This window comes from Meriones unguiculatus, chromosome 17 (genome assembly GCF_030254825.1).
Source record: "Meriones unguiculatus strain TT.TT164.6M chromosome 17, Bangor_MerUng_6.1, whole genome shotgun sequence".
Classification (NCBI taxonomy): domain Eukaryota; kingdom Metazoa; phylum Chordata; class Mammalia; order Rodentia; family Muridae; genus Meriones; species Meriones unguiculatus.
Window position 1 is genome coordinate 20,306,305 of NC_083364.1, and position 13,607 is coordinate 20,319,911.

The 13,607-nt window shown below is 51.8% G+C and overlaps 1 protein-coding gene across 1 annotated transcript; it reads left to right on the forward strand.

Moving 5' to 3' along the window:
* Positions 1-6,332: 6,332 nt before the first annotated feature.
* Positions 6,333-13,034, forward strand: Clpp (caseinolytic mitochondrial matrix peptidase proteolytic subunit). Its single transcript, XM_021633027.2, has 6 exons — positions 6,333-6,666; positions 6,759-6,830; positions 7,603-7,699; positions 8,947-9,134; positions 9,697-9,802; positions 12,694-13,034. Exons 1-6 carry the CDS (start codon positions 6,481-6,483, stop codon positions 12,861-12,863), a joined length of 819 nt encoding a protein of 272 aa, XP_021488702.1. The 5' UTR covers positions 6,333-6,480; the 3' UTR covers positions 12,864-13,034.
* Positions 13,035-13,607: the final 573 nt, after the last annotated feature.

The following is a 13,607-nucleotide window of genomic DNA, read 5'->3' on the forward strand; positions in this document are numbered from 1 at the left end:
CCCTGACTTGAAAAATACGTGATTTCATTTAATAAATAATAAATAAATAAATGAAATACAATAACAAAATTAAATCTTAGTCAGACACAGTGGCACACACCTTAAATCTTAGCACCCCAGAGCCAAGGCAGGTGGACCTCTGTGAGTGTAAGAGCCATCCTGAAGCAGGCAGAGAGCTCCTGCCGCTATAGTGAGACCCTACCTCAGAAACACAAACACACAGAGCTGGGAAGGTGGTTTAGCGGCCAATCCAGGCCTAGAGTGCAAAGGCCCGTGTTCCATCCGCATTAAAAAAAGAAAAAGATGGGCTGGAGTGATGGCTCAGAGGTTAAGAACACTCACTGTTCTTCCAGAGGTCCCGAGTTCAATTGCCAGCAACCACATGATGGCTCATAACCATCCATAGTAAGATCTGGCGTGCAGATAAATAATAAATATTATTGTGTAAATAATAAATATTAAAAAAAATAAAAAAAGAAAAAGAGCATGTGTGTGTATGTTTATGTATGTGTGTATCTATATACGTGTGTTTATATGTGCATTTATTTTCTGTGTGTGTGTGTGTGTGTGTGTGAACACATACCTATGTTATAGGTAAATATGTGTATGTATCTATATATTTGTGAGTATGTGCGCATGTGTGTTTGTTTGTATGTGTATGTGTGTATGTGTGTGCCCATATGTATTCATGTGTCTATGTGTATTGTGAATATACGTATATATACATATATACATATGTACATGTGTGTATGCATATATGTATATATATGTGTGTGTCCACATATACATGCATGCGTGTCTATGTACGTATCTGTGAATGTGTGCATGTGTGTATATGTGTGTATATGTATGTATATCATGTATGTGTGTATATGTGTGAATATATGCATGTGTGTACGTATGTGCCTGCATGTGTACATGTGTATATGCGTGCGTGTGTATATAGAGGTGTGTGTAGATTACACACCTGGGATTAGAGGCGTCTCTCTCATCCTTTAGCTTTATTTACCGTGTGTTCTGCGGTGCATCTTTGTGGGACTGAGGAACACATCTGAAGGTCAGAGGCAGCTGTGTGCAGGGAGTTCTGTGCTCCCCCTTAACATGGCTCCCAGGGCAGCTTGAGCAGCAAGCACTTTTATGCATGAGACATATGCTGCCCCTCTCGTTTGTTTGTTTGTTTATTCACTCATTCATTCATTGTTTTTTCTAGACAGGGTTTCTCTGTGTAGCCTTGCCCTGCCTGGACTTGCTTTGTAGACCAGGCTGGCCTCGAACTCACAGCGATCTGCCCGCCTCTGCCTCCCAGAGTGCTGGGCACCACCATACCTACTGCCTGTCTTCTGTTTTTCTTTTTTTTTTTTTTTAAGATTTGTTTGTTTGTTTGTTTATTAATTGTTCTGCCTGCATGTGTGCCTGCAGGTCAGAAGAGGGCGCCAGATCTCATTATAGATGGTTGTAAGCCACCATGTGGTTGCTGGGAATTGAACTCAGGAACTTTGGTAGAACAGCCAATGCTCTTAACCTCTGAGCCATCTCTCCAGCCCCCTGTCTTCTGTTTTTCAAATTACATTTATTGCCCTGTGTGTTGGAGGCCAGGGAGTGTCCATGGCCTTCTCCATCACTCTGGTCCCATTCCTCTAGAGCACTGTCTCTTCCAGAACCTGGGGCTGACACCAAGCAGTCCCCAGGAATCCTGTGTCTTCCCTCTCAGAGCTGGGGTGACTGGCGTTTGTGGGTGCACTTGGCTTGCATCGTTAGTGCTGGGACCTGAACTTTGTCCTCAGGATGATATGGCAAGGGCTCTTACCCCAAAGCCATCTCTCCAGCCTCTCGGCCATGCCTTTTGAGGCAGGGCTTGTCACTGAATCTGAGGGCAGGCTGGCTGGACCCTCCCGTCTCTGCCTCCCCAGTGTCCTGCATTCATGGTTCCTAAGAACCATCCAACCAACCAACCAACCATCCTGAGCCCTGTCCCAGGGATGCCTTTCGGCTCCCCAACCTTTCCTTCCACTCCCCAAGTGCTGGGATGACAGGCATGTGTCAGCAGGCCCAATCAGTCCTCTTTTTTAAAACTTTATCTTTTAAAAAGCAGGTTCTTTAAACGATCACATGCACGCACATGTTTTGGTCACATGAATGCAGCGGCCTCTGAGGCCAGAAGGGGAGTCTGGTTTCCTGGAGCTGGGGTTACAGGTAGCTCAGTGTGGGTTCACTTTCCAGGTCCTCTGGGAGAACAGCCAGCGATCTTAACGGCTGAGCAATCTCTCCCAGCCTTAATTTATTTTTAAGCAGTTCCACCATGTAGTCCAGGCCAGCCTGGTTTGGCAGGGATGCTCCTGAGTGCTGAGTTGACAGGCAGGTGCCACCACACCGCTTAGGAGGAGACTCCCTTCGGCATCCCTTTTTTCTCTCCTGAGACTCAAACCTTGGGGAAGGAGCACCGGGCAGCCGTGCCTTCCCAGCAGACCTGGCACCTCTGCTCTTATTAGTCCAACACATCCAGAACCTTTGAACTTGACCGTCTGCCAGAAATCTGAGCGAGTGCCAGGCGTGGCGACACACACCTGTTCTAACACTGTGTGGGTGGAGGTAGGGGGACCAAGAATTCCAGATCGTCCTCGGCTGCACAGTGAGGAGAGCCTGCTGTGTCTGGGTCTGCGGTGGCCGGCCTCTACTCGTCTCTTTTCTTTCCACGTATTTACTCATTGTATGCATGTGTGCTATGATACTCGTGGAGGTCAGAGGGCAACTTGAGCGAATCGGTTCAGTCCTTCCGCTGCGTGCGTGCGTCCTCAGGTCTAACCCTGAGGCCTCTGCCCCACTTCTGTCTAACTTTTATAGGGCTGTCTTCCCCATGTAACTCACAGACCTGATTCACTCTAGAAGGTAATGGGATAAACACGTGCCATGGCACACGCTTGACGTCCCGGCACTATAAGGTCATCCTTGCCTGTGTAGCCAGTAGCAGGCCAGCCTGAGCTACAAAATACCCTGTCTCGGGAAGCCGTAAAAACTAGCTAAGCAGAGAGAGAGAGAGAGAGAGAGAGAGAGAGAGAGAGAGAGAGAGAAGAGAGACTCTCAAAGCTGGGTGTGGTGGTACACGCCTTTAATTGAGGTACGTGGATCTCAAGTTCAAGGCCAGCCTGGACTACAGAGCTATTCTAGGACAGCGCTACATGGAGAAACCCTGTCTCAAAGAGAGAGAGAGAGAGAGAGAGAGAGAGAGAGACCTTTAACAAGGGGGATGAAGAGGGATTGCAGCAGCCCCGCCCCCACTGCGCTTGCCACAGCTGCCTAACATTGTGACCAATCACTGTTGGCCTGACACTGTCACTGCATGTGGTCTCTGAGTAAGGGGCATGTGTGTGTGTGTGGGTGTGGGGGCTCCCTGCGCCAATTTTTGGAGGGTGGTCGCCTGCGCTGGATGAGCTTTTGTTATGCTCCCGTATGTAACCCAATTAACTCGCTGGCCAAGCCACACGGGGGTGGGACATTTCCTAGGTGTCCTGGCCAAGGTGTTCACACCTCCCAGGAAAACGTTCAGGCAACAACTAACTTTCTCTCTGCCTCCACCTCCTGAGTGTGGGGGCGACAGGCCCGGGCTGCCATGACCGGCTCTCTGGGACTGTCACAGCCGTGGTGCCCTGCCGGGAGAACCGATTCCCACAAGAGCAGGATAAGCCAACACCCACTGGTGCCGCGTTACACAACTCGATTTCAAACCCAGTGAGCTGGTGCCATCACACCTGGAGATTTTAATCTGCTTTCAACAGTCCTGACCCAGATTCCCTGGGGTTTATCACTGTTCCCTGAGGGATGCCCGTGTAATCACAGTGCTATCATGAGCTTAAGTGTGAGACGCCAGAGAAAGGCTGGGCTGCCTCGTGTCCGTCATTGCAGACCTCAGGGAAGCTCTGGAATTGAAGGCCAGCCTCGGCAGCATAGTGGGTTCCAGGCCAGCCTGAAACGGTCTGTGGGTTACAGGAGATCCCGCCTCACACAGAAAACACTACCACGTAAGTGCAATTAAAGGTGTGCACTACCCTGCCTGCCTTGTTTTTGTTTTTTTTTTTTTTAATCTTTATTAACAATTTCACACATTTATGAAAAGTAGTTTACTCAGATCCTGGTCCTCCCGACCCCCCCGGCACAGCCTCCCCAACCTTTGTGTCCTTTTTTTTTGTAACCCGCTGAGTGCAGTAATTGCTGCCTGCTGGAATACTGACCAATCTTGCTGGTTTGACCTTGTCCGGGCAGCCACAGCTGTGTGAGGTCACAGGTCCATTAGACAACATTTCACAACTCCTGTCACATCCTCCAACTCTCACGCTCTTCCTGTCATCTCTTCTGCGATGTCCCCCAAGCCCTGAGGGGCAGCGGGGCTGCCGGAGTCCCTCTTAGGGCTGAGCAGTTGCAGCCAGTTCTGCCTCTGCATTCTGGCTTGTGAGTCTCTGAATTCTCTCCTGCCTGCAGCACAGCAAAGCGACTCTGATGATGCCCAGAGCAGCTGCAATCTGTGGGTACACACGAACACTCAGAAGGCAGTTTCACAGCACAACCACAGCACAACAACAGAAGGCAAGCCTCTCTCCTTGGCGGGTGACTCTAGTGTGGGCTCTAGTCAAGCTGTAGCACAGAACATGGCTCCCTCCCACAGAGCAGCCTTGGCTCCAAACAGAAGGCTGGTGGTTGCCCCTGTAGCTCTCCTGCCACTATTGCACCGGAAGCAGCATCTTGCCACAGGTTACAGTTGCAGTACTCAGGGTCCACAGCTGGATAAGACCAGTGATGTCTTCTGTCCCCCAGTGGACAGCATGTCACTGTCCAGCCCCATGACGTCGAGCGGCAGGGAGGAAGCCCCCTGTCAGCTTCCACCTGATTTCTCCACGTCCTGTGACCAAAGTGACCAGTGTCTCCAGCAACTGGGTCTTGTCATCTGAGTACAATGGGCAACCAAGAGCAATGGCAAGAGCCTGCGCTGTCTGGAGAGCTCTGAGAACAAACATGGCCCTGGGTGTTTGTTTCTGGGCTTTGTGCAATCTACATGCACAGGTCTCCAGTCACCAACTTCTGTCTTTCCAGGGAACAAGGTGGATGGCAAGGAATTCTTTCAGGAATCCTGGGACATGCCAGACACTCCCATTTCACAGGCAAGTCAGCGGGAGTTCAACAGCTTCCGTCTATTATTTGCTAGCTGTTAAGACTTAGAATAAATTGCCTAACTTCTCTGGGTTCTAGTTTCCTAGGAAGCTGGAGGTGAAGTAGTTTCTGTTTCTTAAGCGTGCTAAGGCTATTAAATGAGATACTATGGGGAGGGGCTCAAAGGCAGAGCCCTGACCTAGATTACCCCAGTGAGAGGCTGGGGAAAAGGGTTGGCGCCGGGGAGGGAGATGAATGTCTCCCTATGAAGCTCCTGTTCTACATCCATGAAAGACAACGCCAAAAGATCAATTGGTGCAACGTGCTTTAAGCAATGCTTGCCTCAGGTGAAAGTTCCGGAACGTGCCTGCTGTGGAAGCAAAGCATGATGTCTCAGCCTGATAGAGGCGTGTTGTGATGGAGAGGACTGACCCACGTGGGGCAAAGTGTGGCTGCTGGAGTCGCAATTAAGACAAAGGAAATGGGTGCAGGGGTGACTGACAGAAAGCCATGATGTCGCAGGTTCGACGGCTCAGGTTCACCTCTTCCAGGGGCCTCCAGCTGCTGAGTGAGGAAGTAACATGGGCAAAGGTGAGGCTGGAGGCCACGGGAGAAGCAGATATGTGGCTGTAGAGGAAGCTCCCGGGACCTGGGTCTGGCGGGGCGGGGTGGGGGGCGACAGTACTTCTCAAAGTGGAGACCGTGCACATGAACAGTAGAAACTGTCCACCTATCTCCCAAGTCCCACTTGGACTGGGGACAATAAAGGAACGTTTTTTAGAGAGCTGGACGCCCTCTGAGAACGGGACGAATACAGGTGGAGCGAACATCCCGTACTCCCAGCAAGATTCAGGCCTCCTGCCCCGGGTCCTTCGAGGCCTCCACAGGGTCCCCAATTCCTTAAACTAATTGTTCAATAATTTCCCCAGTGAGTCCCGCCCCTTTTCTCTAGAGAGCCTATAGGCGGGAGTCACAGGCGCAAAGCACCTGGGAATTGTAGTTCCGGAAGACCGACGGGCTGCAAGCCAGCAAGTAGACTGGAGATTGCTGCGCTGCGGGAGCGATGGTGGCTAGCAGGTATCTCGTTTTAGGCCTCGCCTCAACCCTCCGTGCTTCCCGCGTGAACGCCGGGGAACGCGAGGCCTACTGAGAGGCATCTACAAGGGACTGAGACGCAGGCTTTCCCTATTCACTGGAACGCTTACATCCGATGAAGACCCCGCCCATAGATTTAACCCCGGTCTTCTGTCGCTCCAGCCACTCCGTTCCCGGAAGTGTTAGACTCCCGCAAAGCACGCCGGAGGTTGTAGTTCCGGAAGCCAAACGAGGGCGCGCGGAGTCATGTGGCCCCGACTGCTGCTCGGGGAGGCCAGGGTGGCTGCTGGCGGATGCCGTGCGGTCTTGTCTCGCCTCGCCATTCCTTTCTCCTCGCCATGGACTGCTGGGAGCGTCTCGCCCCTGCGGAGGAGCCTGCATGGAACTGCGGCGCGAGCCTTCCCGCTCATTCCCATAGTGGTGGAGCAGACGGTTCGTGGCCCTGGTGGGGAGCGACTGGGAGGCTTGTAGTCGGTGGGCGTGCAAGGGACGCTGACCTTTCACCTCGGTTCTCTTCCCACCAGGGTCGAGGCGAGCGCGCTTATGACATATACTCGAGGCTGTTGCGGGAACGAATTGTGTGCGTCATGGGCCCGGTGAGTGACCCCCGTGTTCTCCGAGAACACCTTGCTGTCGCTCTCCAACATTTCTCCCCTTGCCAAGCGCTGTGTCGTGTTCCCGGTCCGCTTGCCCCTCCACCTTCCTCCTCCCTTGTGACCTTCTAGACCCTAATCCCTGACCTTGCAAACATTCTCTTTCATTTGAGCCAAACTTTGGTTATGTAGTCCAGGCTAGCCTTCACCTTACTATCCTCTTCCCTCAGCTTCCCAAATGTTGGGGTGTCGAGTGTCAGCTTGTCTTTGTTCCGTCGTCTTCAGAGACAGGGTCCCAGGCTGGCCCTGGTCTCTCTAAGTAGCTGCCAGGACATTTAAGGCTGAGATGGGGGTTGTGCCACAACACCAGGTTTATGTAGTGCAGGGAATGGAACTCGGCCAGAGTTCTGCCCACTGAGCCATTTGGTTTTTTGAGACAAGGTCTTGTGTAGCTCAGGCTGGTTTTGAAACCCTTGAGTCTCCTGCCTCCACCTCCCCAGTGTTGGGATGATTGGTGTGTACCACTACACCAGGTTTGGGCAGTGCTTGAACCCAGGGCCTTGTTCATGCTGAGCGAGCTGTACCCACCACACTACAACCCCAGACCTTTCCTCAGCTTACCGTCTTCTACTGTCCTGGGGCTTCCTGACCATCCGTCGCTATGCTCAAAACTCCTGCTTCCCAGGGCCTCAGCTGCTTCCCAGGGCCTCAGCTCCTTAAACTTCCACCCTTCCCACCTTCAACCTGGGGGTACCTCTGCTCTCCCCACCTGCAGATTGATGACAGTGTGGCCAGCCTGGTCATCGCCCAGCTGCTGTTCTTACAGTCTGAAAGCAACAAGAAACCCATTCATATGTACATCAATAGCCCAGGTGAGCAGGGCCTGGCCTGGTTGTGGGGATCTGGGGTCAGGGATCCCCTGTCAGGGGAATGGGTGTGAAACAGCTTTCTGCAGAAACAAAAAGAAATTAAATTGCTCAAAGCACCTTTAATTCCTGCGCTTGGGAGGCAGAGGCAAGTGGATCTCTTAGTTTAAAGCCAGCTTGGTCTACATAGTGAGTTCTAGGACAGCCAGAGCTACACAGAGAAACCCTGTCTCAAAAAACAAAAGAGAGAAACTTAGGAGTTTTAGCTGGGCAGTGGTGACACACACCTTTATCCCTAGGCAGAGTGAGTTCAAGGCCAGCTTAGTGTATATAGTGCGTTCAAGGATGGCCAGAGTTACACAAAGAAACCCTGTCTCAGGGACAAATAAAGTAATTAAAATCAATCCAAAAGGGTCTCTTGCTGGCTGGAATTTCTCAAGTCCACCAGTCTAGCTGGTCAGTGAGCCCAAGGCCCCTCCTGTGTCCGCCTTCCCAGCCTTGGGATTACAGTCTTTGTGAGTGCTGGGGATCTGAACTCAGGTAGCCGGCACTTTACGAACTATGCAGTCTCTCCAGCTTTGACAGTAGCCTAATTTAAAAAAAAAAAAAGTTTCACTGTATTGCTCAGCTTCTCTGCAGTTCTCCCACCTGGGCCACTCACCTTAGGGAGGCTAGCAGAGCCACCACCCCAGAAATAGCGGATTTTTAAGAAGAAGGAAAAAAAAAGTCAGAGTTACGTTTATTTATGTGCCTGTGGATGAGCAAGCAACGCATGGCTGCGTGTGCCTGCGTGGAGGTCAGAGGGCAGCCTGTAGGAGTCAGGTCTAACCTTCCATCATGTAGGGCCCCGGGCTTGAACTCAGTCCGTCAGGCTTGGTGGTGAGCACCCTTGCCAGCTGATGCTTCTCAGCAGCCGAAGGCTGGGCGGTTTTGATTGCGCACCATTGGACGGGCACTTTTCACAGAATGTTCTGCTTAGTGCGCTCATTTCTCACCAAAGCTCCGCGTGTGCCCTGCGGGAGAGCTGGCCCTACGGGAGAGCTGGCCCTACGTGGTGACGCACAGCTGGGAGGTGGCTGACAGAGCCTTCGGACTTTTTAATTGTGTGTGTTGCCGATTCTGAAGGAAGGACTCTCTGTTACCCCTCCTCGTTTCTGTCACCCCTACCCCTAATGACATTTGTCCTTGCGGCTTGCTAGGAGGGTATTGGGGTGGGTGGACCCCTGGGCCCTTACTTGCTCCCCTTCCTGCAGGTGGTGTGGTGACTGCGGGCCTGGCCATCTACGACACAATGCAGTACATTCTGAACCCTATCTGTACGTGGTGTGTTGGTCAGGCCGCCAGCATGGGCTCCCTGCTCCTCGCCGCTGGCAGCCCGGGCATGCGCCACTCACTGCCCAATTCCAGAATCATGATCCACCAGCCCTCGGGGGGAGCCAGGGTGAGTGCACACTTTGCAGGGATGTCCCTCGGGAACCGGGACTAGAGTGCCACTGCTTCTTCTTTGTTGGAGAGATGGTCTCACCCTGCAACCTTAGTTTCCTGGAGCCCACTGTGTAGACCAGGCTGTCCTCTAACCTCCGAGATCCCCTGACTGCACTGCTTTGAGATCAGTGTCTTTCTGGCTGGGGACGGGCTCCTCAGGAGCAGAATGCTCGCCATGCACACGAGAGGTCCTGGGTTCTGTCTCCAACACCTGGAAAGGACAAAAAACAAAAATAGAGCTGGGCATGGAGATGCATGCCTTTACTCCCAGGATTTAGGAGGCAGAAGCAGGCAGACCTCTTTGAGTTTCGGGCCAGCCTGGTCTGCACAGTGATTTTCTGCACAGCCAGAGCTATGTGGGAAGATCCTGTCACATAACAAATGAAGTAAAACTAGCTGGGTGGGAAGAAAATGCAGTGAGAAACTGAGGAGCTGGAGCACAGGGATGGCCCTCGTTCTGGTGTCCCGTGGTCAGCTCCTCAGCTGTGGGCTTTGTCCTCTCAACTTGCTGTCCTCAGGGCCAAGCCACAGACATTGCCATCCAGGCCGAGGAGATCATGAAGCTGAAGAAGCAGCTGTACAGCATCTACGCCAAGCACACCAAGCAGAGCCTGCAGGTGATCGGTGAGCACACGGCGAGAGCGCGCGCTGTCCTAACCTGGGGCTTCCCTATCAGGACGTTCTGAGCCATAGCACTCAGTACAGTCACCCTCGGCCCTGGGCTTGGTCAGTAGAATCCCTAGCCCATAAATGTGGCTCTGGTAGAGCTCCCGCCTAGAACAAGCCCCCACCACACACTGAGGGCCTGGAGGTGTGGTCAGGAGTGGTGCCCCTGCCTGGGAGCCCACAGTGAGGGTTTAGGAGCATGGTTAGGTGTGGACCCCCGCCCCAGAATTCCCCAGTGAGGGCTGGGGGTGTGCCTTAAGGATACATTTCTTCTCTTTTTTTTTTTTATTCATTTATTTTTTTTATTGTATGTATAATGATGTTTTTCCAGTGTGTATGTCTCTAAGTTGAGTGCGTGCCTGATGCCTGAGGAGGTCAGAAGAGGGTGTGGAAGTTCCCTGAAGTGAGCCACAGTGTAGGTGCCGGGAATTGCATCTGGGTCCTCTGCAAGAACAGCCCCCCAACCCCGGGGCTCGTCCTTTTTCAGGCCCTGGGTTGTCTATGTGCAGCATCAGAAAACAGCAATTCCTAGCCTGTTGGGCAGAATTCCCTCTGGTTAAAATCCTCTGTTCTGAGCTCTTCAGTTCAGCCTTGCAAGCGTGGTGTTGTGGCACCTACCTGTCATCCCGGCACCGGGAGGTGGATGCAGGAGAATCGGGAGTCGTAGACTGACCTAGAGAATATTCCAAGAGTCAGCTCGGACCAAAATAAATAAAGGAGCCGCAAAAGAGCGTGTTCAGCTGGTCTGTGCTATTTTGACAGGTTATTCTGGGTGGGAGAAGGTAGCAAGGACTGTTGGTGCTTGTGGGTGCCGGCAGGGTCTCCCTAGTGCCTGGGACATTTTATTTTTAGAAGCTGGTTGATTGGGGGGCATGTGCCTGCCGCAGTGGATGTGGGGTTTGGAGGACAGTTTGTAGGACTCCTGACACCTATGGGGTGTGGGGATTGAACTCCAGGGCATCACTGGGTGGCAAACACCTCTTCCCACCAAGGTGTCTTGCTTGCCCTGATGCCCTTCTTTGATGTATCTTGCTGCTGGCCACATGTGTTCAGCCTGGGAGTCATCACATGGTGCCATGTGACCTTTTCCTGGTGCATATTTTTTTTTTTCTGGGTCTTTTTTTTTTTTTTTTTTTTTTATCAGTTACATTTTATTAACTCTGTATCCCAGCCGTGTCCCGATCCCTCATTCCCTCCCAGTCCCTCCCTCCCTCCCTCCCGCATTTTATTGGTGTGTGAGTGGGCAAATGTGTGCTGTGGGAGGTAGTAGCCGGCGGACAGTGCTCAGGAGCGGATTCTCTCCCACCAGCTGGGTGCTGGGCCCTGACTGTTTGAGTAGTCAGTAAAAATTAAATCACTGTGGTGTGGTGATGCACATTTGCCACCCCAGCACTGGGCAGCTTCAGGCAGGAGAATCAGCTCGAGGGCATGCCTTTGAGGCTAGCCTAGGCTGTCTGAGATCCTGTCTGAAAAATAAGGAATGTAGCTGGGGAGATGGCTCAGGGGTTAAGAGCACTTCTGCTAGCTGTTCTTCCAGAGGTCCTGAGTGCAGTTCCCAGCAACCACGTTTATAGTGAGCTCTGCTGTAGGCTTAGACTTTTTAACACATTTACTTTATTTAGGGCTATTAAATGCTGCCCCTTCCAACCCCCCAACGCTGGGTAGGAGAGAAAGAAGGTTAGTGGGGAAAGGGCCAGAGTTCTCTCTGCTACTTCTTGCTGGGTAGGGTTGTAGGATTCTGTTGGGGGCATGCCAATATAAGGAAATCTCGAAGTCCGGCTAACCAGCAAATCGGCAAACAGCAAAGGCAGCAGCAGGACGAACCAGCAGCAAGCAGTCCTCCCCCAGGTAGCTGCCTTCTTCCTCTGGGCTAACTCCACCTGGCAAAGACCATGCTCCACAGGAGACACTTAACAGTGTAGACAAACTAAAACTCCCCAGCTTGGCATTATAAGAAAAATATGTTTGCATATCGTAAACCAAAACACCCATAGCAATCTGGTGCCCTCTTCTGGGGAGCAGGCATATATGCAGGCAGAACACTATATATATATAATAAATAAGTACATCTCCAAAAAAAAAAGAAAAAGGAATGTGGTGGCGCACACCTTTGATCCCAGCGCTCAGGAAGCAGGGGTAGGTGGTGCTCTGAGTTTGAGGCCAGCCTGGTCTACAGAGTTCCAGGACAACCACACAGAGAAGCACTGTCTCAAAAACAAAAAAAAGAAGAAGAAGAAATAAAGTTTTGGTTTTTTTTTTTTTTACTGCTGGGGAAACAGACACAGAGAAGTCCCAAGCCCCATAGATTATCAGAGCATGTGTCTTAGGTAACTCAGCCATGAAACATGGGCTGGAAGCTGAAATACTAGAAGTGTGTATCTCAATCCTGGAAATGGGAAGGTCAGGAGTAGCTGATGCCTAGAAGGTGACATTTCTGTATCACCAAAGATGACCTTCAACTCCTGATGCTACTGGCTCCACCTTTGGTTTGCTGGGATTACAGGTGGTTCTAGGGATGGATCCTGGCCCTGTGTGGTCTAGGCGAGTGCTATACCAATCTTAAGGCATGAGTTTGGTATGTAGTCCAGGCTGGCCTTGAACTTTACATCCTCCTGCTTTTGCCTTCCAAATAGCTTTCTCTTTTGGTTTTTGGTTGGTTGGTTTTGTTTTTATTTTCTCTGTATAACCCCTGTCTGGCCTCCAACTCACAGAGATGCTCCTGCTTTTGCCTCCTGAGTGCTGGGATCACAGGCGTGTGCCACCACAGATCCATGGTAGGGACTTCAACCTGGGAATTTGAGGACTGCATCCAGGTCTCTGCTCTTACCCGCATGTACTGCTTTCCCCAGAGTCGGCCATGGAGAGGGACCGCTACATGAGCCCCATGGAGGCCCAGGAGTTTGGCATCTTGGACAAGGTCTTGGTCCACCCACCTCAGGATGGGGAGGATGAGCCAGAACTGGTACAGAAGGAGACTCCCGTAGCACCGACTGATCCTTCTTCCCCAGCAAGCACCTAAAGGCCTGGCCTCATCTCCAGGAGTGTGGAGACCAGAGGACTGCCCACACTTCCTCTGCTGAGCCCAGAGGGACCCCTGGAGGAGCTATGGCTTGAGGCTGCCATCACCGCAGGAGGGCAGCTTGCCTAAGACTCTGTGATTTTAAATTAAATCTTTGTGGTCTTTGCCCCACGTCTGAAGCGCCTTCAGTTACTTCTGTAAGACACCAGGCCCTCCTCACCTTGACAAACCACTTCTTCAGTCAGCAAACTCTGTGACTTTCTCTCGTGTGGCCCTGGCTGTCCTAGGACTCACACTGTAAAACAAGCTGGCCTCATACTCAGATACCTATCTGCCTCTGCTAGGATTAAAGGCGTGCACCACCACGCCTTGCTGTCAGCAAATATGAGCCATATACTGTCCCAAAGCCAGCAGGTAAAAGGATGGCTTTATGCATATCTTTTTCATTATGTGTGGGTTTGTGCATTTGAGTGCAATGCCCACAGCCAGAGGAGGGTGTGGAGTGTTCTGGTACTAGCCAGGCCCAGCTGTGCACACCTGTAATGCCAGAACCCAGGGAGGCAGAGGCAGGCAGGTCTGTGAGTTTGAGGCCAGCCTGTTCTACAAAGTGAGTCCAGGACAGGCAAGGCTATGCAGAGAAACCCTGTGTGTGTGTGGGTGGGGTGGGGGGGTAAATAAATTCTGACCTGATAAGCTGTGTCCCTGGTCCTGGAGAGTTAGACTGGAGGGGCCACCAGGGGAAAC